This window comes from Ischnura elegans, chromosome 3, assembly GCF_921293095.1.
Source record: "Ischnura elegans chromosome 3, ioIscEleg1.1, whole genome shotgun sequence".
Taxonomy (NCBI): Eukaryota; Metazoa; Arthropoda; class Insecta; order Odonata; family Coenagrionidae; genus Ischnura; species Ischnura elegans.
The window spans coordinates 3,179,364-3,204,967 of record NC_060248.1 but is presented as its reverse complement, the minus strand read 5'-3'; the positions used below and the strand labels follow the sequence as shown (position 1 = coordinate 3,204,967).

The following is a 25,604-nucleotide window of genomic DNA, read 5'->3' as shown; positions in this document are numbered from 1 at the left end:
TTGCTAGGCTCTTTAAATTCATGCTCTCCATGTACGGCTGAGAGAATTGACCAAAAGTGTGTGATGGGAAGATTTGATTAGTAGATGCACGCTTATGCATGATAATTAACTATGTGTGTGTTTTTTCAATCCTGTTTTCTTGTGGTCTTGGGGTGTTCGCAGTTCGGAGCCCGTCATGCCCATGATCCCACTTGGTCTCAAGGAGACGAAGGAGGTTGACTTCCGAGAACCATTCAAGGTAAGCACTCCGTATTATTTTTATTATTACTGTTATTGTCATGCTGCCCTCACAAAGAACTATTTGTTGTCGTAGTGGATGTTGCAATTCAAACAGGAATTGAAGTTTGCTCTGGTGGCACCGATTTCATCCATTCATCGTCTATTTGTGTTTCCATCAAATACATTTTGTGAATGTGACCTCCAAAGACTGAAAACACTGATGCCAAATGAAAGATCGAAGGAATATGCATATTAATCAGAAACCCCATTTCTTTGCATTTTTACGTCAATAAACTTGTGCTTTAATTTTCTCAACTGTAGTTAAGTTTAAGACTTCGACATCGGCAGTAAAGCGTGCAGTGGAGGTGCAGACGAAACTGAAGAGAAGAAGGAACAGAAAAAGCAGAAAAGAATGCCTTCAAAATTTTCGGCTAATGAAGCTATCCAATAGGTAAGCAAAGATAGGCATTTGCTTAGAACTTGCAGCTCGTTGGCGTCTAGGGTTTGAGATGAGATATGAAGCACGTGGGGGATGTGGAGGTTGAGGCAGTCGATGGCGCCAGGATGACGTGTGGTGTCGGAGGGAGTTTGAACGCAGTGGCTGGGTCCGGCTGGTAAAGGAAGAGAGGCAGGGGTGGGGGTGGGGGGGGGGGGGGGGGGGAGGGCAGGGAGGGGAGAGATCTGTGTCGGGAACATAATTCACAGATTCCAACAGGAGATCCTCAAAGAATTCAGTCCGCAGAAGGACTTACACCCTCAGGTATCAACTTATTTTCTCCCACAGATTTCAAAACACCACTGTTTTATCTTCTCCCTAAAATTCATTCAAAAAACCCGGCAACCCAGGCCGACCTATCGTTTCCAGCCGCAATTCACCCACTGAAATAATATCTGCCCTAGTGGTGTACTATCTTCAGTCTATTGTCGCATCCCTCCCTTCTTTCATTAAAGACTCTCACTATTTTCTCGATATATTCTAAGCTCCATCCACATCCCCTGCGGAATAGACTTCCTCATGGCAACAATTGATGTCGCATCCCTTTACTCATCTATCCCCCACGACGAAGGCCTCGACTCTCTTCATCATTTCCTTTTGCGGAGACCTACGCCGCATTCCACATCCACCTTCTTCATAACGCGACTGATTGAGCTCGTCCAATCCGAGAATTCCTTTCAGTTCGAAAACAACACCTATTTGCAATTGCTGAGGAGTGCCCATGGGCACAAGAATGTATGCCAACTCATCATCTTGGAACAACTTCCCTCAATGCCCAATCACTGTAGTCCATACTCTGGGTGTGCTTCATTACCCATGTCCTCCTACTTTGCATTATTCTCAACTTTTTTGCATTACTCTACTACCTTTTCCCTACTAAAGTCGTAAATATACGTGTGGACGTTTCTTGACCCGGGAAACGAAAGCCGTATATTTCCGTCAGAGATTTTCCTGACCAAGACAACGAAAGCCGTATAAATACGTTTTCAACCTCTCCCCCTTTTATGACGGTCGAGGTTGTACGACGTCTTTGTTTCGGGACCCGACACTGCCGGGTGTAGGTTTTACCCTCGAAACCCAGGAGCAGGTACCCCTCGTCTTTTATTACCCCTCTTATCTTGTCATGCAATTGTTTATCCAGTCAGTTTTAGAAATAAATATTTGTTCTTTTCTCTAGAAATGTAAACTAAGAATTGAATTCTTTGTCTTTTGAGCTGCGTTTGCAATTTTTAAAGGAAATTCTACGATAAATTTTAACTTATATCTCAAGTTTTGTATAAACATCAGCATGGAAATTGTTGCTGCATTAAATGCGTTAATATTGACCTTAAAACTTCGTTTAAAATTTAACATTGCTCAGAAAAAAATGAGGAATTCAATTCAAAGTCTACAATTTACGTGCAAGCAAACAATTATCCATGTGCTAAATACATATAAGCAGTACATAAGTTGACCGCGAACCAATGCCGCAGGTATGGTTGTAAACCCGGAAAGGAGGGAGCACAGCTACTCTCGGAGTCGGAGATAATAGGGAGTCCCTGTGGGGAGGGTTCAAAAAAGATTCCGCGAGATCCCTATTAAAGAATGTCCTCCAAAAATGCTCCGTACCACGAGAAAGAAGAGTCTCTTGGGGCTCAGTACAGCAGTCACTCTGGCCTTCCTTCATGGCCGCCCTTAATTCTTCTTTCTCAGTCTCCTCAACATCTACCATTTCTGCCCCCTCTCTCCCCCTTTCCTTGACCTAAACATACTCTCAGACTTAAACAATGAATTCAACACTTCCATCCTAGAAAAGCCCACCAATCACGAGCAATATCTGCATTGCACTAGCTGTCATCCCCCACACACCAAACACACCACTATTGCCCACTCTCTCTCCATTTGCACGTTTGCAATAGTTCCCCCTCCCTACATCAAGCCACACAGCACCATCACCAAGCCCTCGTGAAGCATCCAGAGCCTTTTCTCAAAAAGAAAATTCTGTCGCCGTCTTATGAATACACTCCACGCACCAAATCAAATAAATCCAGTAAAACTGAACCTCACCGCCACGTTCTTTCCTGGCACTCAAAAGATAAAAAATATCCTGAGAGATGTCTACTCCGTCATGAGCACAGGCCACAGTCCATCCAGTCTCCTCCCTTCTCTATCACGTGTGGAGACCCAATCTGCTCAACATACTCTGATCCCCCTCTCCCCCACACTGCCCCTTCCTCCTCCCAACCGTGCAACCGCCCAAGATGCAAGTGCTGCGTCTTATTTCGCCCCACCTCCTCCCCAACACTCGTCGACAAATCTTCCTCACCTCCCTGCTGCTCATCCTTCAATGCCATCTATCGACTATCCTGCAATTTCTGCCCTGCCTACTGCATTGGAGAATGCACCATGGGTTTGTGCAGCAATTTCTTGCATTTCCTCTGGAGAGAGCTGTGCGCAGTAACTAGAATTGTGTTGACCTCCTAGAGAAGGGGAGGCCCACAGCGAGAAATTAATTTTATGAGGGAGTTATGGTTAACTATCTCCTGATAATGTGTGATGGTGAATTGGCCGAGGGGAAGCGAGCACATATTGAAAAGGAAGAACGTGGAAGGAGGGACGCAAAGTGGGTGGAATGCCAGGAGAGAGAGAGAGAGAGAGAGAGAATGCTTGGGAAAGAAAGGTGAAAACGCGAGATGAGAAAGAAAGAGAGGTTGTGTGTGTGTCAGGTGAATAGGGCTCATTTGGGGGAGGATTTTTTGATTTGTTTGATCCAAAGGGGAGCGGGTTGAACGTGATCCGTTGGGAGGGGTATGGGCAAGGGGAAAATACGAGAGATATTACAAGAGGAGAGGTTGGATCAAAGGAAATGAGAGGAGAGATAAGTGGACATTGAGAAAAATCAGTGACGCCCACTCACATTCTTTGAGGCACATACGCATTGAGTCCAAGTGCAGGACCTCCGAGGTCTCCCTTCTGTGCTTTTTGAAGAAGTGCTCCAATGAAGGTGGCGGGGAATTCGTGTCTTCAAATGTTTACAATTTTAAGTGTACAAGAAAGGTACACTCGCTTAAAGAGAGAAAAATTGCACAACTAATAAAAAAAAGCAATTGAAACACAAGCTACAATTTGTGAACTGACCAAGAACGTCTGAAATATGGCAATGAAGAAAAGAGGAAATAGGAGAGCGTATGCTCGTACTGCAAAGGATGCGACAAATGATGGCATTTCTACACCACATGGTCACGCACAACGCTTGGCAACATAGCCAGGATGGTGGTGAATTTGCGTATGTAGGCTAGTGTGCCCTCTCGATGCCTTCCTTGTTCATCATTTCATTTCTAGACCAGTCATCCCCGTGTGGGCGTGGCTTATTATTAGAATTCAGAGGATGTGCGGCCAGTCGGAGTGAGGGAGAATGCACCGCTGCTTTTGAAATGGCCTAGTATGCAACGTGAAATTATTGGTGGGAGTACTGTGTGTTAAATTGACATTTTTAAATTTCCTGATGGTGTAGTGGTACATAGTTTCACCTCTAGTATACACGGGTAAAGAAGGAAAGCCAAAAAGAACATTACAATGGAGGTGCTGCCATTTGTCTGGATGGGCAATGGGCAATTCAGAGCAGGTGTTAAACATGCTGTGTGTGGCCTAGACCTCTCAAGGACTGTGGGGAGTCTTAATTATATTGAGTTTGAGAGGGCTGAGAGAACTTGCCATTGCTGGCACAATCTCTAATGTTGCACTTAGCACAGAACATGTCCATCTATGCATGTGGATGTGGGGAGGAGAATCATTTGAAGAGATCTGAGTGAATAATAAATGTGTGCACTCAGATATAAACGGCGTCGCTCATTAACACATTCAGCGCGGAGCATGTCAATTGATGTGGTGCTGTCCAAGCCGAGATACAGAGCACATCAGTTGATGTCGGTCCGGGAGCCCTTTCTCCGCCTCCGTACGTTCGTGACTAATATCCACTTCCAAGTCTTCCGATGGTCGTGTGCATGGCATTCAGACATGGCCTTCCCTCTTTTGACCCCTGTGCACCATTTGATAATAGCAGTGTTTGAATGGAAGTTATGGCATGGAGACCTCCCTATATTTTTCTTTCTTATTTTAACGGCCGATTTGAATGACTTAATAAAATTGTGACCGCATTGAATGTGTTAATGTCAATTTATTGTCAATTGTGGAAAGAGTTTGAAAGAAGAGGAGAAAGAAGTGACCAGTGTTTTTCCATTTCTCCATTTGTACCCCACTTATTCAGCTTATCAAAGCCAAAAATCATGGGTCTTAACCCTTTTGCAGATAAGTTGGTGATGTCACGGTGTGTGGGTCCTCAGTTAATCCTCAGCTTCATCTCAGGTGGGACCTCAGTGGGTTAATCCTCAGCTTCATCTCCCGAGGTTTATTTGTCACTGTGGGGAATTCCTTCCCTCAGCGGTGAATGAGTGGATCAGCGTGCACACTGTCCTGCGTCATTCTTGTTTACTCCCTATTTTCCTATTTTAAAAATACGTGAGAATGGCTAAATTTGGAAATTTCTTCTGCTGCTTCCCTAGTCCATCTATCAAATTCTCATTAGGAATTGTGATTTCCTCAAGTGTAAGTGATTAACCTATTCATTGGTTGGCCTTTTTTCTGTGATTGCTTTACAGAGTTATTTCAAGTGTAGAAAACTTTTACACGTTGCATACGGATGGTGAGAATTCTCGTCATTTAGGCACGTCAACCTAAACAATTTAAAAGCATACAATACGTATTCGTTAGTACATTTTCAGTTGTTGTTCGTTATTCATAATGAATTGATGCATCATAACCTTTGATTGGGTAAAGTTATATTCTAAACATTAGCTTTTTAACCATGCTTAAACCAAAGGCATACATATTTCCAATCTCAACACCTCCACCCAGAATCGGCGTTCCCAGGAATTTAAATACCCCGGTATGCAACGTGTTAATCACCAAATTTTGATAAGAGATTTTGTCTGTAATAACATATGATATTTTATTTGATTTGCAGGATTTTATTCTGGAGCATTATAGTGAGGATGGAAATGCATATGAAGATGCCATATCGGAATTTATGGATATCAGACAGGTATGATAGTCCTATAATGCTTTCAATTCTCAGCCCTACCAAAAATAAGTTTCAGATCTCAAATTGGACTGTGTAACTTGTTGTTTCCACAGATACGTTTAGGAACCAGTCGGTTGGGGTGCTCATATTGAGTGGTTGGAAATGTAATAATTTGAGGAATTGTAACACTTAATGTACCAGTTCTCATGCACCTGTTTCATGTCAGCAGCAGCAGTGTTACCTAATGTATGTTCCAAATCAGGGACTTAATTCAGCTCCTGATCCACAGCTGATCAATGAATAAATAATATCTGGTCTGATTTTAACGGAGAACCGTTTGCAAAATTGTCTTGCGAGACATAGCAATGGGCATTGTGATTGCGTTCACTGTGTGTGGACTGATTGGGCAAATAGGTACATTGACTCACACTCACTCCTGAAAGGTCATCTCAGTCACTAAGTGTGGAATGATGGGCTGGACAATGCAGTGGGGTTGGATGCGGGCGAGGAGTTGACCCCTTGATCATTGTGACCTAGTTCAATGATCGACGCTCCAAATTCTCTTAAAGGAGTGGGTACGCCATGGCAGTTTGAATGCAAATATAAATTGCGTTTGTATCGTTAAGGTGGAGGTCTTTTACGATTAAAAAGGCTTATTAAGTAGTTAAAGTTGCATATTAGCAGAGAGTAAGTATTTATAGAGGGCTTGCTGCACGCTATTTTTTATGTAGTTCTGGAAGAATTAAGTAGATGGCGAGGAAGAATCTTTTGAATTTTTTTGAATTCGCTTTTTCCACAAGCCTGAAAGTATATTCTGAAGCAGAAAGGGTTGCTATGTTTAGTAGTGACTACGGTTAGTCGATTTTGATCATAACAATACTAGTTATAAAAATATTTCCTTGAATTTCGGCTTATAACTTGGCTTTAGTTTATATTCCTAATTCAGTTGCCAGCAGACTGTTCATGGTATTAAGTTAAAACTTGCAGGAAATGTATATTGTACATTTTTTGTACATATTGTACAAGGAAAGTAGATAATGATATAGTAAGAGATGAGAGACTATTCATGTAAGTCTGATCAGCCAGTGAGTGAATGACTGTTGTATTAAAGTGCTAATAATGGTTTAACTGAGTAATGTATGCATGTATGTTCATAGTGTATGCTGGACCAATGATCATACGTACGTGTTAATTCATAGGCCACGAGGACACCTTTGCGGGACAACAGTGGCGTCACGCTGCTCTTTGAATACTACAACCAACTCTACTTTGTTGAAAGGCGATTCTTCCCTCCAGATCGAAGCTTAGGAATATACTTTGAGTGGTGAGTTGTTTGGAAGGCTACCCTTCACGTAGTTTACAAACCAAACGCCAAATACGTACGTACCTCTGAGAGGATGGGCTAAAGTGTTGGCTTCCCACCCCGTGGGCCTGGGTTCAAATCCCGGCAGTGGCAGGGACTGCCGCACCACATGCTCTGTGGAGGGTTCTTCAAATTCTGCACTCTGTCTATCAGATGTGTGGTTGAGTGGTGGCAGCAGCGTGAGATGAAGCTGATGCCATTGCTGCGTTTCTCTCCACTCTTTCTCTGTTACATGTCCTTCCTCCCTGCTGCAAATGACTTCAACCTTCCTCCATGCAATTGCAAATGCAAATTTCATGCAATATGCACATACGCTGGGCACTAAACACTTCGTTTCATGCATTGTGTGCATTTATGTGTTTATCTTATTGTTTTGATTTGGGTGTGGTGTAATGGGGGAGAGTTTTGATGCAATGCCCATTTTGTGAGAAGTGAGGCCTTGTTGATCTCTGTAATATCTTTGGGTTTTCACCGCATCCATTGGCTTTTGGCGACAACAGTTTCGTTTGCATTGCAATCAGCACCTTCAACCTTTGACCTGAAGACGCTGATTGCAATGCCAGAGAAACTGTTGTCGCCAAAAGCCAATGGACACAGCGAAAACCCAAAGATAATACAGAGATCATGTAATGAACGCCGTGAAAATCTTCGAACCTTCAGGAAGCCATGTTATTTCCTCTCTATTGCCTCTGAAAATTAGTCTTTTTTGGGTGAATTGTGTTGACTCTTGATTTCCAGCAAAAAAGTGAAAGTTTGCCCCTATGGAGCTCCTTTGTTGCATTTCATCTTTCAATTGTTTGTCTTCAGGTACGATTCCCTGACTGGCGTGCCATCGTGCCAAAGGACGGTGGCCTTTGAGAAGGCTTGTGTCCTTTTCAACGCAGGTGCCCTGCAGACGCAGTTGGGTGCAAGAGAGGACCGCTTTGGCAATGGGCAGGGCCTCGACAGGGCTGTTGACTGCTTCTTGAGGGCTGCCGGCACTTTCCGCTACCTGCACGATCACTTCACCAATGCACCCTCCATGGACCTCAGCCCCAATGTCCTGCAGATGCTCGTCCAACTCATGCTGGTGAGTGGCCCTTTCCTCGTGATCTCCGTGGCCTTGGCGAAAGGGTGGGCGCGTGGCAGGTGGTGTGTGATACAAGTATTTGGCTGATCTTGAGGGAAATGAGTGACAACTCAGTTGCATATATGTATTTCTGATCTTTCTTTCTTTATTCACCGTTGAATTTGTGAAGTTTATCATGCAGTTGCACAATACATTACCAATAGTTGGTGGTTGTCATTTCCATGTTCATTCATTGAGTCCTATTCGTTTAAAAGCCACCCATTGCAGTAAATTCCTTAAGTTTTGTCACTTTTAGCACTGTTTTCACTCAGGTGGTCTACCAAGTCAAAATTAATTGATGTGTAGCTATGCAACGGCAATAATTTAATATTTAACTGTGCCAATTGTTTTAGTTATTCCTTTGTTTCATTCTTAAAAGGTGAGTACAAAACTTGGAGCCGGTTTTTTTTAATATTTGCATATATAGTCATATTTTTAGCCCAGAGTGGCATGTACTGGTGTAAGATACATACACACACATAATTAATTAAAGATAGTGCTTGTTTTTTTCAAAATCTGTCCCATTTCAATGCTTTACTGCTTTTATGAGATATAATTTTCAGCTTACAAAGTAAAATGTAGATATCATGACCAATTTTATTACATGATCCATGTTTTTTTGGTTATTTTGGGCTCACATAGCATTTATGTAAATAGCTCAAATTACCTGGAAATCTCTGTATATCAAAGAAAATAATTTGTCGTACATTTATTTAATGCAACCCAATTTCTATGAATATTATCCACAAATATTTGTATTGTCTTTTAATGAGAAAATTATTCTGTTTTTTTTTGTTTGCAAATTCTATTGTTACAAATATTCCCAAAGCCCAAAAGTTCAGGCCACATGCCTGTGGAGACAAATGTGTTTTCAGGAAGAGATGCACACAATCAAAATGGAATTAAAAAAAAAAATATATTTTAAGTTAGAGGAACAATATAAACATTTCTTTACATGAAAAGTTTGGCAATATTTCTTTCATGAAGCACACGTAGCTTCAATATCCATGTACTTTTTCACACCTTGTTATTGAAATTTATCTTGTGGCCATTTAAAAAATGTAAGAATGGGCCAAATTTAATTTTAAAAAGCTATTTGTAATGCGAAGATGTAGTTCTCTCCATAAAAAATGCAAGAAATGTACAAATTTCAATTTAAGAAACTGCCTTGTTAGTGTAAGGGGCCGAGTTAATCTCATGACCCCAGGGGTTTATAAAATCCCTTGTGAGTGTGGTGATGTCTACATGGGGGAGCCTGGGCGAACTATATCTACTCCTCTCAAAGAACACCAAAGGCATTTCCGACTTGGTCAACCGGAAAAATCAGCTATAGTTGAGCATAGCCTCAGTTGTAGAGCACAGAGTAAGGTGGGATGAACGCACAGTTTGATGGCGATCCAACCAATTTTGGGATCGATTAACAAAAGGGGCTCTCGAGATACAACTTGAAAAGGAAAATTTGATCAGCAGCTGTTGGGACATAACTCTGGAAAGAATGATGATGGCAAGAGTGAAGTGTTTGCTGGTCGTCTGCTATGAGGACTCGAGCGATGCTGCCCCTCCTGCTCTCGCTGAACGGTCACTTCAACTTTTAATTGGTAGCCTTGAGAATTGGCAAGGGGACGGAACCCAAAACAAGGTTTTCTTACACACGTGCAAACCTGAGAAAAGTGTATTCATTCTGTGTGACGGGGAAAGTGTTACATAAATCATAGATGAGGAGGATTGGTTGGCAGCAGCGGCATTGGGTGAGTAATGGGGGTGGGGTAGGTTGATTGGGGACAGACAATCGTATGTTGGTGAGGGGGAAGGTCTTGAGGAGGAAGAACATTGACAATATGGGAATCTATGGATTATTATTGCTTGTTGACTAATTTCACTGATGGAGAAGTTTGGCCCTGAAGAATTTTCAAATGCTGTAAGGCATCGAGCCGCATGCTGTGTCTTCCTTGTGAAGAATTTTTGTCTGGACATTACTCTCATGACCACAGACCTCTGAAAAAGTTTAACGAATGCTTAATGTTGGTCCCATCGTGTTTTTCCTCAAACTATTGAAATTATCGAGTGCTTCTTTTTTGTGATTGGTTTTTGCTCCAAGGTTGATTCCCAGAGCATTGTTTATATATATGTATGTATAGATAGGTATGTGTGTTTGATCCATGCTGTCCATCTCCCCAAGGCACAAGCTCGTGAATGCCTGTTTGAGAAGCTGGAAGTGCAGAGCAAGGAAAGGGCACTGGACGTTGACCTGTGTTTGGATTTGGCGCAGGAAGCAGCGCAGGTAAGCCTCTCTCTCTCATTAAAATCAATTTGGTGCCAGAATGCCGTGGCATTGTTCACCTGCACATCCAGTGCCATTTACATGGGATGCCGTGCTATAGAGGTGAGGTTGTAAATATTATTGCAAAACAGCTATTCTTCCTCAATTCTTTCAGAAACTAGATCATTCCATTCTTGGGGATTAGTCACATTCAAAACATCTGGATACAATATACATATACAATAGTTTAGTTCTGTCAATTTTGCAATTTTCATCTCCTATTTGGTCTCCATCGACTCAGCCCTTAAATATTGAGTTAGGAGGATTCCAACACAAATTTCTAAGATGCATTTGATGAATTGTATCCTTACTTATATCCTTATTACCAGTATTTTCAGCTGCAAGAAGATTATTCTTTTTGTACAGAGCCCTTTTTGCCTGAGCTATTCTGCTGACTATTTCTTTCCTGCTCCATCCATCGTAAGTTATTCAGATTCTTAGGTAACAAATCTCCTTCACTTTTTTAACCTTTTCTTTCCTATTATAATGTTTGTCCTAGGCCCCTTTTTTCTGCATATTTTTGTTGATTTTCAGCTAATATCTGGCCATTATCCTTTCCATATTTGTCGAGGTCATCTTCAAATCATTCTGTCTTGGCTATGAATGCTATGTTGTCAGAAAATTGCAGCATACTAATTCTTTATCCGTGGATATTGACACTCAAAGCCATTTCTCTGATTTCAGTGATTGCAATCTCGATGTTAACATTAAAAATTGTGGGGGACAGTGCACACCGTTGTCTCACCCCTTTTCTTATTCTTGCTTCTTTCAAATTTGGTCTCACATTTTATCACTGCAGCTACTTGGTTTTGATATGAACAATTCTTCAATCAATGTGGAGTACTCCAATTTCTGTCAGAATTCTTAGCATTTGATTACCATTCCACGCAGGACTTCTCCAAGTCCACAAATACAATGTACCTCGGTCTATTCTTCTCCATTCTCTAATCTACAAGCAGCCTTAAGAGCCAAATTTACTTCTCTTCTTCCCTTGCTTTTCTTCAATATGCATTGGTCCTCATCCAAGAATTCCTGTGCTCCCCATTCTGTTCCTCTGTGAATGGATGCAATATCTTCAACACATCGTGTATTGTGAGTCTTATGGCCCTAAAATCTTCACGCTTCTGTGCTCTCTTCTTTATCGGAATAGGAATGATGATGTTTGTTTCCAAGTCACTGGGTATATCTCCTGTTGAGTACATGTCACAAATGGTTTTCTGCTATTGTGTAATTGTGCATTTTAAGAAGCTATGATGTGGATAATTTTTTTAAAATTTGTATGTGTTTAGTTGTGCTTAAGTATGCTGAGTTGGCCCATTGTGTGTATATCACATTCATGTGGAGTTTTTTATTAGTTCAGGAGTACCACTCCACATCCTTGTCCCAACAACAGAAAAGGATTTATTAAATGTAGTGGTTCAAAGTAGTGGGACAATTAAAAAATCTGGTGACATTCGAGTTGCAACGTTTCAATTTTTCTCTTTAGACTAAATGAAAAAATTGCATTTACATACCGTGTTTGACGGCATATGAGACACACTTGTTTTCCTAAATTTGGTCTCAAAAAAGTTTCCTGCATCTTGTACGTGAAGGACATATAGGTTAACTCAGTGAATTCTGATAACTGCTATTTTTAGCCCGGATAAAGGTCTAGACACACGTAACTTTTTCTACATCTGCCACAATTATTTTACCAGGTAACATATAATAATATAGCTCCAAAGAGAGAACTGGGATGGTTTTCTTCTGACACCACACCGTTCACATAAAAAAGTAAACAAAACTAATAGCAATCGCTCTGCCCTCTTTTACTTCTGCTTTCCTCTGCCTACTTTTCTGCTTTGTTTAGTATTTGGCTTTTACGAATCCAGATTGATATGGATCTTGCAAGTTGTTTTGGTTCAGATAATTTATAACCTGCTGATAAACAATCTTTTCAAAGCATTTAGAAAGAGAACACAAAATAGAGATTGGCCGATAATCACTCGGAGATGTTGGTTTTTTAACTTTTTGAATTGCTATGCATAAATGAAATATTGAACAATAAATCGCTGGATAGCATGCAGCAACAGGTAACATTGCTCTAGTTTTCCGTAAGTCCAAAGACATGGTAAGAGTGCCAATCTAATTACAACAATGTTGTGCTTTCAACTTTCATACCTAATACAGGAAAAGATGGAGGGGTTTCACTACAATGTAAGTACATGCTTAAGACTCAGCCTACTATGTTATTATAGCGATGAAGTCAGCCAAAGAGAATGGGGGCATTCACATAACTCCCTCTCCCACTGTTGTCTTCCTCCCACTGATACCTGGGCCTAACGAAAGAAGAACATAAAATGGGAGTGTGCAGAGCGTACTCAAAACCGTAAATCACACGAACGGATGGACATGACTGGCTTTATGTGTTGTAGATCTGACATATATCTTTTTTTTTAGTTTAATAAACAGATAATACAAAATATAATACATAGTTAATGATTGCTCAGCAGTGCATCGCCCTATCGAGAAATATCTGTCTTAACACCGAGCGTTCACTCTGGAAGGAACTTTTTGACCTCATCAAATCCGATTTATTTTACATGTAAAACATAGGCCATTTGGTGGTACAATGTCTATCACTTGCTAAAATGCGATTCTCATGAAATGCCATACTCACAAAACCGGGCTTCCACTGTATCTTCTTCCAGTCAAAAGAAATGCAACAAAGAAAGTGCCAAAGTATAATTATCAAATTTGAGATGCCAAGAAATGTTGAACAAGGTAATTCATGTACGTTCTTGGAAAATTCCTAGATGATATATAGCATGAGTGGTAAGCACGTGATCTGTCACGTGAAGAAGCATGCTCTCGTGGGTGTTTGCTTGTTGCGAGCGTCAATGGAATGTGAGTGCTTTTGCTCTCTTATCAGGTGTCGGAGACATACTCCAAGGTGCACGAGTGCATTTCATCTCCTCCGGTGCGGGACTACGTGCCCCACTCGTGGGTGGCTCTGGCACTCGTCAAGCGGGAGCACTATGCTGCGCTCTCCCATTTGCACGTGGCGCTGGGCATGCTGGAAGCGCTGCCGTCTGTTGACGCTCTGACGACTCGGACGCGCGATGTTCTTGCGTACATCCACCTGGAGGAAGGAGACAATGAGGGGGAGGGGGGGGAAGAGGCGGAGGGGAGGGGGGGGCGGTGGAGGCGCCAGCGACGATGGGGCGCCAGCACGGACAGCGTGCCCAGCGTGGGCATCTCGAGGAAGAGTGCGCAGCTGGAGATCAGGGTGCCCAAGGACGATGCGGAGAGGAAGCTCCTGGGTGAGTTGACCTTAGTCTGGGCCTCGGAGGCTGGCTGGGTGCTGCGCTCTGCCACTGCGCTCCCCAGCACGGTCTCATCTCATTGCCAAGAGTGCCTTTCTTCTCAGTCCAGTCCATGGAGGTTTTCAATGTCACCATATCCAGGGTCATTCCAACAGTTTTTATTAATCAATTGAGCTTGCACTCGCTTTTTCCATGCTAAATAGTTTCTGTTTGTTAGTTTTGGGATTTGAACAACTTCACTCTCATCTGTCTTGTCTGCTGCACTGTTCATACTCAATCTGGGCTCAATCTTATCCAAAAATAAACTGAGAAAGAATCTAAAGAAATGCAATGGGTCACTTCTTCAGGAATTTGCGGCAGTATGTTTTGGATTTACTGTCGTCTTTTATTGGAGTATACCTATTTTTCCTTGAGTATTGTATTCTCTTCCTTTACAAAACTCTGCACATTTTGTGATTGTGAGAAATGTACATATTTTCTGACCATGTTAGGAATATCATCAGTGGTTATAAACAGCAAAGCTATAAACCTTTCACATGAAGGTATTTGATGTCAGTAGCTACTGCTATGAAATCATAGCATGTGGATAAATGTGTAGTATTTGTGCAGTAATGATAATGCTGGAGTGCCAGTTAAAACTTATTTTTTCCAAGTTGCACCAAGAATGTATATTTTTTAACATATCTATTACACTGTACAGATTCTTCCATAGTGCGATTCCACGTAATTGTCATACTGACTGATTGAATATAAGAAGTAGTTGGAGGCTCCGTAATGAATCAAAATCTCTGCGATGAAGTCTATTTTTTTGCCACAATGTTCTGACTTTTGCATGAGTTGCTGTGAAACAAGAGATTTTTGTATGCACTTACTTTAGTTTTTAGCCACGTATGAACTTTAATGAATAAATTCATTTTAAAAACTAAATAGTATCATAAATTACAACTGGGAATAAATTTTTGCATGAATAAATTTTTCTATTCCTTTAATGATGCATTCCTCTCCTCCTCCAAGAGACCGATTTGAGTATCAGCTTTTCCAAATTTGCTTTGCAAAAGTTTTTTTTTTCACCTTATAATTTATGCACCCGTGTTTTTCATGAAAATACTAGATTTCTTCTGAGGGCATTTCAGAGCAAAGGTATTTCAATTATGAGAGAATTTAAGGGTTGTGTTGCTCTGATTACGTGTAATCAAGAGTCCATCCCAAGTGTGAAGTCAGAATGTCCTCATTGTCCTCCTGGAATCTTCTTCCTTGAACTGACTGATAATCTCGCTAATCGAAGTTGTGAGTGGCATTGTTGAGGCATCGAGGATAGAAGGGCAATTCTGAAAACTAAGGAGGGCTTAGTCCTTGACTGTCTTAGATAATTCACTTGCTCGCTTCCTTAAACACGCCTTTGTGAAGAGGCAGAACACTAAGGCATTCAAAAGTGTACACTGCACAATATGACAAATCTAGCTGATGCATTTAACGTGTCTTTGGAATGAAATATTTTGAGTCCTATTGTGGAAAGGGGGCTGTGGATGTAATTGGTGGGTTGGCAAGAAAATGAAAAAAAATGTGGGCTGCTGTACAATCAGTGGAAAAGGTAATGCATGCTAATGAGTTTATGTCCGTGTACAAAAGAAAGTGTACAAGAATATCTATATTGAAGATATCATCTTACAAAGTATCTAAGTTAAAAGTTTTACTGGACTGAAATCAAGGCAATACCTTGCACACAGACTTTGCACCACGTGAAATTTGTCAAATCAAATGAGGTGCCTCCTACTGTATGCTGAGCTCTCTAATGAGTCATCTATGTGCAAAATACATCTGTTTCGCTAATTGATTTTATGGCCACCGAATGAGTGTATTTTATTTAATTTTAGGTTTGTACTTAATTTATAATGATTTTAATGGTTTCTGGACAGATTTGATTAGTTTATTTTGAATTGCAGAATTTATTTTGTAAATTTTATTGGCAGTGAATATATTTATACCAAAAGGGAATCACTGAAGTCAGTCTGTGACATTTCTGGTCAGTCCGTGAAGATGCTTTTCAAGAGGGATTAATCCTAATCCGTAAAATCATTTATTGTAATGGGCGTTGAAGCATTATGGAATTTACATTTGGAGTCTTGAGATGTGTGTTGCTGAAGCTCTGAGTCAGTCTTTGTTTCAGAGAAAAACTTGAAGGTTTTACTCTGAGCTGAAATTTTGTTTCATTTTTGGCAGTCCATGACTGTGAATTCTAAGTCACATAAGTCATGTAATTTTCAAGACACAGCAGTGTATCAACCCAAGTTAAATGTTTTGCAATTGTGTAGCAATTTGGAAGTTGAAAAAGTTTAGTATGTCGGTTCATTTGCGCTAGGTGTGTTCTTAAAAGTTTAAAAACACAGAGTGACTGTCAGTCTGTGACGTGCCGAATTGCCCTATAGCACTTATCCAGACCATTATCACTGAGAATAAGGGTACGTGTATATCATAGTAAATTGTACTACTCCAGAACAGTGAAACTGAAATTAGGATTAAAATAAAATAGCTGCAAAAACACTCCTCCAAATTCCCCATGGACAAGAGAATATTAATAGATAATGATTATTCATTGAAATGCATAAGTGAAAGGAGGTTTGATGTCATTGTGTGTATACTGTTTTATTTTTCTGTTCCTGCCAGAATTTGGTTTATTTTTAATCAAGAAGATTACATATAATTTTGCTCACCGAATTTACCCTATCATGACAGAATAATGGGCTAGATACAGAATAGAAAGGAATAGATTCATTCAGTGATGATGGAATTATAGACCAAGTTTTTGATTCCAGGATGGGGCAAATATTCTTAGCTTTCAATATCTGCCACACTACATTTTATTTTTAATCAAATAGATTAAATTTTAATCAAATAGATTAAAATTTCACCCTTGGTATGCTTCTATGCCGCTCTTTAAAATTGTCATGTTGAGGAGAACTTTTTCCCGTAAACGATAGCAACATTTCTGTATTGTCTGTGACCACCTATCATGCTATACTCGGGTAATGTTCGAAATGTTCATGCCAAAATCAAGTGTGCTGCCTTCATCAATGGAATCCAAAAGTAGTATTGCATGTCATTCCTCTCACAAACAGTTTTGGGTCATAGCTTAATACATAAATTCGTCGCACCGTGCAACACAAACTTGATAGCACACATAAGCCAGAGTTTGCAATAAAGCTATGCCCTATGAGTGGTAAAACCTTTTAACATAACAAGCATGTAGCTTAATGTGTATTATGTTGAATTTTAATATTGTTTAAGCGCGAATTTGCATGTATGTGATACAAAGTTTATGTTCTTCCTCAAATAATTACTCGGGATTTTCTTAAAGAGGCTGTCATGCCAAACCCTGGTTCTCATTAAAAATAGAGCATGAATGAAAATTTATAAACAGGGAGAATCAAGAAATATATTAAAAAAACTTGAGAATCGCCGTAACAGTAAACATATACATAGGTGGCATATGGTGAGCTGTTAATGACAAGGTCCCATGAGTCAACTGTTTACCATTTCTCAATAAAGAACACCACTCACAATCAGACTGCAGAACCTTCCAGTGTTTGTGCCCAAGTCCCTAGCCATTCAGGAGAAAATAAAGCCTATAGTTAGCCGCTGTCTCAGTGTTTCATGGGAAATTGTTTGTTAAATGTCTCTGTGTTTTTTCAATCACAGTAATGCTATCAGATTGGAGATTATTGCAATTCTCTCTACGCTCTAAACAAAGTATAGACAGCAACACCCTCTGGTGATGCCACTCCTCAACCAACTGCGTGTGGGAGTCGCTAATGCAGTGCAGAGTGAAATATTTCCGGGGCCAATTTTAAAATACTGATGGAGTGCAGAAAAGACAATCCTTGGATGCATAATGCTCGCATAATACTTTTGAAAACTCCTTAGTGGAGGTGGAAGTGCTACGTGCAGCATGCACGACATGTTGTTGCTGTGAAAGCACGCATGTTTTTTCTTTGCAGGTCGTGCGCACTTGCGTGAGGCGATTATGTTCCACGAGGAGAGTGAGAGACTGCTGAGGATGTGTCGGGAGTTGAGAGGCAAGGATGCGTTGCGCAGCGTGCTACGGGCAGCCCACGATCGCGCCTTGGATGCGTATGCGGCTGCTGAGGAGGAGGACGACTTCCGGGAAATTCTCGATCCTCCTCGCATTTGCTGTGAGCATCTCTTCTTCTTCTTTGCACATTTGTTGTTGTCTAGTGTTTGATTTTACGTCATCATCCTCACTGCAGGTCAACATTCGTGTGATTGCTACCCCTCAATTCAGTTCTCCTCTCAGCCAACCTTTTTACTCAGCCACTTCATGTCTTCTCTTTCACATCCTTCTTTATCCTTCCCATGTATTTTATTCGAGACCTCCCTCATTTCCTTCCATTTATGATTCTCTTCATAAGGCCATCGCGCCCCAAGCCATGGCCAATCAAGTTTTCCCAACTTCTCCTGAAGGTTTTTAGAAGGCTTCTCTTCCCTCCTACTCTTCTTGGGACTTCCTCATTACAAACGCGGTCGATCCATTTGATCCTCATCATTCATTTGTAGCACCGCATTTCGAAAGCCTATCTATCCTTGCTTTCTCTGCTGCTGTCATTGTCCATGCCTCACTTCCGTGTAGGAGCAATCTCTAAAAGTAGGCTCTTATAAATGTTTTCTTCATTTCTATGTTTAAATTTCCCACTCTCTTTTGTAGATCTTGCTTTTGGTGGAATGATCTATTTTACTGGTAATTTCTTTCACCTTCCATTGCTTTCCAAATAACAAAATTAATTCAATTCAGCCAGTTTCTGATTCCCTATTTTAACGTTAGTCATGACTTATTCTCTTATACTACATGCTAATATCTTAGTTCTCATATTTATGATTCACATATCAGCCACTCATTTATTAACTGTACTGTGATTTGTCTGGAGTCTTTGCCAAGACTCCTGGCTGATCAAGACTCCCGAATAGACAGCATTATGTTATTTATCTTTGTATTGATTTCAGCTAATATCTGTCCATTTTTCTTGCTAAGTCTTTACTTCGATGCAGTGATGCAACTCCATGCATTCAGTATCCTGTATTCATTATGAGCGTAATTTAAATTAATTTACTTTAATGATTTGGTCTCAGTTAGCTATTTCAATGATGATTATATAAGAGGTGCCACTTGAATGGCAGTGACATTCACATGGTTACCATAGGAGACAATTACACCCTAATGTGAGAATGCGACTCTGGAACTCTTTGATTTCGAGTCTTGTTTTCTGCTGATGTCTTGGGCCGTAAATATGTAGTTACAGAGACCCAGTGGGTTCTTGTCCCCTCTGCCTTTCTTTTGTCTTACCCTCTTTCCTATTCATTCACGATAAAACCTATTATGTCCCAGAATGTGTCGTAAATCTATGCATTCCTTTGTGCCATGATGTTAAGTAAGGAATGTTCTCTTTCATCAATTTCTTGTTTTACGTCTTCTTTACATTTCCTTGCTGTCCGACTTAATTTAAGTAACCTTCTCCAAATCCACATTTCTTATACTTTCCTAATTACTTTTTTCTTGGTTGCCCTGCAGTCCATTTGTAGCTTCTGTAACTTCTGGAGCATACGCTATGCGATGCATACATTTGCAAATATTTCCCCTCTATCCATAAAATTTGGTAATAAATGTATTAATCACTCGGTGAATTACGTGCCACCGATCACTGACTTAAGTTGAGAATGTTAATTAACTACTGAAGTTGTTAAAATGGGTTTGCTGCCTGTTGGGTGGTGCTCCAAGGTGTCTTCTCATTCTGATAATAGCCTAAGGTTGCGACACTTTAATCACAAGTCAGCCGCACTGAGTCGTGGCAGTGGGTGCACTCACTCCGTTGGGAGGGCCTCATGAAAAAGGGCCTCTGTCATGTTCTGTGGGTCCGAACAGTGGCGTCCTCCACTTCCCAATGGCTGCCAAGTGCAGTGCCACCTCTAGGCAGTGGCTGGAAGGTGACCCAGGGGACCCAGGGTCACGCCTCGCTGACTCATGATCCGCTGGTGAGCTCCACTGCAGTTGGACAGCTCTTGATCAAGCGTGTTTAGTGGTGTAAAAAGAGCATTTAAAATTTTATATATTTACTGATTGGGATCCCTTATTGCAACTATGCCTTCAACTAATATAATGAATGTTTTTCTCATAATTTTTGGACAATATACTTTGCATCGATCATTGCTTCTTCGTCTGTTAAACCTCTGATGTCTCCCGTCTTTCTAGCATCCACTAAATTCCAGCTCAGCTTGACACCTCCAGATTTTGCTCAGTACAGAGTGCAAGACTTGTTCCGTGACCTTGGTCCCGTGGCCATCTTCTCAGCCAAGCACCACTGGACGGCTCCACGCAATGTTCAGCTCCGGAAAGGGGGTGGGGAGGGTGATGTGGGCGAATGCACTGTGGGAGATGCAGGGTTTGGATTCAGCGTGCGCGGGGATGCACCTGTCATTGTTGCGGGCGTGGACCCTGGCAGTTTGGCGGACGTAAGTCTCATTTGCAGAGCTCTGCATTTTCAACTGGGCCATTTTAATGTGTTGACTCTCCTTGCAGATGTGTAATAAAGTGGAACTTGTCTAGTGTGCTTCTGAAGAGACCACAAAAAATGAACGTACTAACCAGGAAAACGTGTTAATGAGGGAAGTAAGTACAATGGAACCCCGATCTATCATTCCTGCATTGATCATTTTTCGCCGTTTGTGGTCCCAAATAAAGTTCCATACAAAAAATGTAATTTTTTCAGGAAACTATCGTTCCCCAAAGTATCATTTTCCCTCAATGATCGATCGTTTGAAGATCGTGATCCATACGCATAATTTTCCCGCATCCATTGTTTGACAAAAATGAGACGAATTATGTGTAATAGGGAAGTGCACTAATTTTTTTTATTGCCAAATTTGAAAGTTTAGCCTAAAAAAGAAACATTAGTATAGTCACTTTTATTTCCAGCATCTGGGGTATGCACTTTAAAACGTTTTGAAAGTCGGAAAATTTCATGTTGCGCTGAAACACAGTGCCTCCATCTTGATTGAGATGTGACGTCACAAGGCAGTAGTCACCAGGGGAGTATCGCTATATTCCGTCGCCTTCTTTAGCGTGGTGAGATTTTCCGGGAATCGGTGGAGTTTGCTTCCTAAAAATGTCGGCTAGTACGGAAAACATGAATTAAAAAAAGAATTATAAATGATTTTTTGTTCCAAATTGCATCTCGACGTCGAAACGAAAGCCTGGAGACAAGGGTGGATGCAGGATTTTTTTCTGGGAGGGGCACAAGCAAGGCCATATCCAGGATTTTGTTCTGGGTGGGGCACAAGGATACCTCGTAATACAAAACGAACGCAATGATAATGGGACCGTATTAAAAATCTTGCATATTTATCTTGAGGGTCTGGGGGGGGCGCGTGCCCCCGTGCCCTCCCCCTGGATCCGCCTATGCATAGAGAAGATATTCATTCCCGTGCCTTTAACACAAGCCATGCGGAATAAATGGTTCAAGGCTGCTCTTGACTCTTACCTATCGATGAAATTCTGTTTTGAAGATCATTTGAAGGTATTGTAAGATCAAATTGATATTTATATAATAATAATTTACTTAATAGGTACCTCATTCATATCAGAAAGTGTGTTGAGTCAAAATATAGCATCTTCCGCATAGACCTATGTAATGTATAAACTGAAAGTAGTTTGGTTAAAGAATTATGGCGCGACTGTTATTTTACATGACCGGGCAAATTGCGTACTTTCCCCATGATATGTGCATATATATTATAACAAATGTTTTTTGTTAAAGTTAATCTTTATTTGTTGAAATTAGTACATATATAGGCGATACAGATATAAATTTATATCTGTATCATCTATACATGTACCTTAAGGTACACGATTGGTCGCGCGGTGTAATTTATACTCCAGGGTTCCTCTTGCTGATCTAAAAAAATTAGCTACAATACCTCGAACTTTGAAAACTCGCAATAAGTATAGGCAGTCAAAGTACATTGTAGGAATACACCAGACCATTACAGCCCAGAATGTGCGTACAATGTTGAAATCCTTGGTTTTCAAAGATTGACGTATTTTATACGCCAGCGCGCCCGGTCCAGGGTTATCAACTTTTATTTCATCCTATTTGTTAATTGAAATTATATTTCGGAATGATTCTTTTAGCATATGGGTACTGTGTAAGTAAACTCCCTTTGGAGTAATGTGAATTACAAGTGTTCGAGAGATATGGCATTTTGTATTTGTTTTGTGTTCTTATTAATTATGTCTGTACGCATATTGTTGCTCGCCGCGAGCCTTTAATGGTATGTGTTCTTGCAAGAGTGGTTTCCATTTTTAATGTGGAAGTTGGTAAGTATAAGCAAAGAAAAAATTAACATTTTAGCGCACACCAACCCTTGTAGTCGTCGTATCTCTGCGTTTGAAATTACAATGCTTAAATACCTAAACGCCATTATGATGATAAAAAAATTGTCGCATTCCTATGATTGCTGCAATTAAAATTAATGATAAGCTTGACGCCGTATGATCAAAATGAAAACAACAAAATTAACTGCCATGACGAAGTCTTGAACCCTAGCCCCCAGAGTGGGAGTCGTACATGCTACCACTGACCCATCTATTGCTATAGGATACTTTATATTTATACATCTCTTGTGAAAAGTACCACATGAAAATTAATTAATTACAGCATAACTAAGGCCCAAACAACGGAACCACTACTAGTTCAGAGATGTGTTCACCATTCTGAAGGCCATAAAAAATACGCCATTGAAAAAGGTGGAGCAAGGTACGTGGTCTCCCCTTGTTAGCCTTAATGCCTCGCATCTCTATGGAGTGTTGTACCTGTCCTCCTTTTTAAAAAATTCAGTGACCATAAATACATCAAAGTTTGGTGTACCGTTTATAAATCGTTGTAATTTTCCTTCTCCCAATTAATATTAACTTTTCTTGAACCCATCCTGGACAGCGAACCACTGCAACAACCAGCCAGCACGGAAATAAGGCTAACATCCCATGATTCTATTTGCGAAGGGCGAACGCGCCGGTCGGCGTGAATACATACGCAACGAATAAGTCTCGCAGCAAACGTCTGAAATAGGTTTATTAGTTTGACTCAGTTCTTACAACAAATGTTTTGGCATTGTGCCAAAATATACCCAGCGAAAAATAAATACCATCATCTATTTGTTAAAGATTCAATGTGCTATTCGCAAAACTCTTTCCAAACTTGAAGTTGACACGTAAATGAATATTAATATATTATGCAATGGTGAAGTCATGTAACCATAAGAGAAGGAGCCACGTAAATATTCTGAAGATATTTTATGACAGCAAAAAACGGATATCCTCAAATTCAGTAATTTTTCTATGCAATAATAGTGGTAGAACTAAACGGCGTAGAAGCTGCCTTCTGCTACTGCCTTGTGACGTCACGGCCAATATTCAACATGGACACCCGTTTTAGCGGCCTTTGAATTTTTCCATATTTCGGACGGTCATCTGGAATCAAGTATTCACTATTAGGATTTAAACTGTGGTTTAACGACATTGTGTTAGTCCGAACTCTAATTTTAAAAATGTGTTTGGTGCATTTGAAACACTAGTTTACTTCCCTATTTATGGCTAATAACGACAGGCACATACCCACACAGCACAAAGTGAATAATATGCACATAATATTCAAATATTATGCGAATATTATGCCACCACAATGGTATAAAACGCGCATATTATGTACATAATATGTGCATATAAATGGTATAATGTCCTCATAAATTGCGGTATTATGCGCATAATATGCGGAATATATGCAGTGATGGAATGGCATAATATGCACATAATATTCAAATATTATGCGAATATTATGCCACCACAATGGTATAAAACGCGCATATTATGTACATAATATGTGCATATAAATGGTATAATGTCCTCATAAATTGCGGTATTATGTGCATAATATGCGGAATATATGCAGTGATGGAATGGCATAATATTTGCATATATACGGAATATATGCACCTTTTATGTACATAAAAGGTGCATATAAATGGTATAATGTCCTCATATATTCCGTATATATGCAAACATTATGCCATTCCATCAGTGCATATATTCCGCATATTATGCACATAATATCGCAATTCATGAGGACATTATGCCATTTATATGCACATATTATGTACATAATATGCACAAGTTATACCATTGATGTGGCTATATATATGCACATATTATACCCATATATGCCATTTATATGCACCTTTTATGTACATGTTATGCACAATTTATACCATGGATGTGGCCTAAAATATATGCGCATATTATGCCCATATATACCATTTATATGCTCCTTTTATGTACATATTATGCACGATTTATACCATTGATGTGGCTATATATATGCACATATTATACCCATATATATATGCACCTTTTATGTACATATTATGCACAATTTATACCATGGATGTGGCCTAAAAAATGCGCATATTATACCATTTATATGCTCCTTTTAGGCACGATTTATACCATTGATGTGGCTAAATATACGCACATATTATACCCATATATACCATTAGTATGCACCTTTAGGTACATGTTATGCACATTTTATACCATATCTACGAACCTTTTATGCATATTTTATACCGTTGATGCGTGATAACATGCAGTTGCATAATATTCGAAAATTACATGAATAAAAATTGATTTCTGGAAACGAGGAGAAATTTAATGAATCATTCATGTAGACACAGCATAGGTACATTGCACTAAAACAAGGCACAATCCTTCATCGTTGTATCACAAATATACAAATATTCAGTTAGGAGTCCTATATCATCGCAAATTTGGTTTAAATATCATGTGAATGACATCTAATGACAAACATTCGCCCTTCCATAATCATTACTCATGAAATTGCGATTAGAAAGTACAAAGTATGTCACACGAATTCACAATCACAACACTCGCGATGATTCCTTCCATGACATCCGCATGGTTGAACATCTACGGTCTTTTCTTAGCGAATGTATTAAAAATGGTCCAAAATGTGATTCCAAGCCACAAAGAGGTCTTCTAATCGTATAATTATCTCTGTGTTAGTCATAGAGTTGTGGCGAGCAATCACGCAAACGATGTAAGCAAGCCGTTCTTGAAAATGCACTCCGAAACAATAAAGATAATATTGTCATTAATAATCACAAACTAAAATAATTATATGCATATATGATCAAGTACGTGATATCTTCAGGGCGAAAGTGCAGCTCACAACCTGGTTCAGTACTTAAGTGCCAAAACTTCGTCTTTCCTTGGAATAGCCTCCCTTCACTTTTCAAGCTGGGACTCTGACTGAAAAAGTACCGTCATAAGATATACATTTAGGTAATTAAAAAAATTAATTAAAGTACTGGGAATAACACTCAAAATTATAGGAGCTGATAATTTCAGATTTGCTTTCTACCCTATGACAAACGACAACGACTCACGTACGTGTACTTACTTTGATTTTAAATAAAGTCCTGTTCTTCATACCATGAAGCTTATTATTCCTTATCGTATATGCGTTACCAGAATAGTACTGTGACATAAATTAGTTCCGTAAACCCATCTTTTCCTCTTTAATATTAGATTTTTCAATAGACGTTCAATTCTCCCAACTACGGCAACAACTAACAACAATGAACAACAACACAA

General features: G+C 40.0%; 1 protein-coding gene across 1 annotated transcript in view; it reads left to right on the top strand.

The window, feature by feature from the left end:
* LOC124155336 (rhophilin-2) overlaps window positions 1–25,604 on the top strand; it is a 273,661-nt gene that overhangs the window by 232,401 nt on the left and 15,656 nt on the right. Inside the window, exons 4-12 of the mRNA XM_046529068.1 lie at window positions 163–238; window positions 5,718–5,795; window positions 6,974–7,098; window positions 7,945–8,206; window positions 10,425–10,526; window positions 13,477–13,702; window positions 13,817–13,867; window positions 17,866–18,060; window positions 20,130–20,389. Coding sequence (XP_046385024.1) covers window positions 163–238; window positions 5,718–5,795; window positions 6,974–7,098; window positions 7,945–8,206; window positions 10,425–10,526; window positions 13,477–13,702; window positions 13,817–13,867; window positions 17,866–18,060; window positions 20,130–20,389 — 1,375 coding nt within the window. The remainder of the gene's footprint in view (window positions 1–162; window positions 239–5,717; window positions 5,796–6,973; window positions 7,099–7,944; window positions 8,207–10,424; window positions 10,527–13,476; window positions 13,703–13,816; window positions 13,868–17,865; window positions 18,061–20,129; window positions 20,390–25,604) is intronic.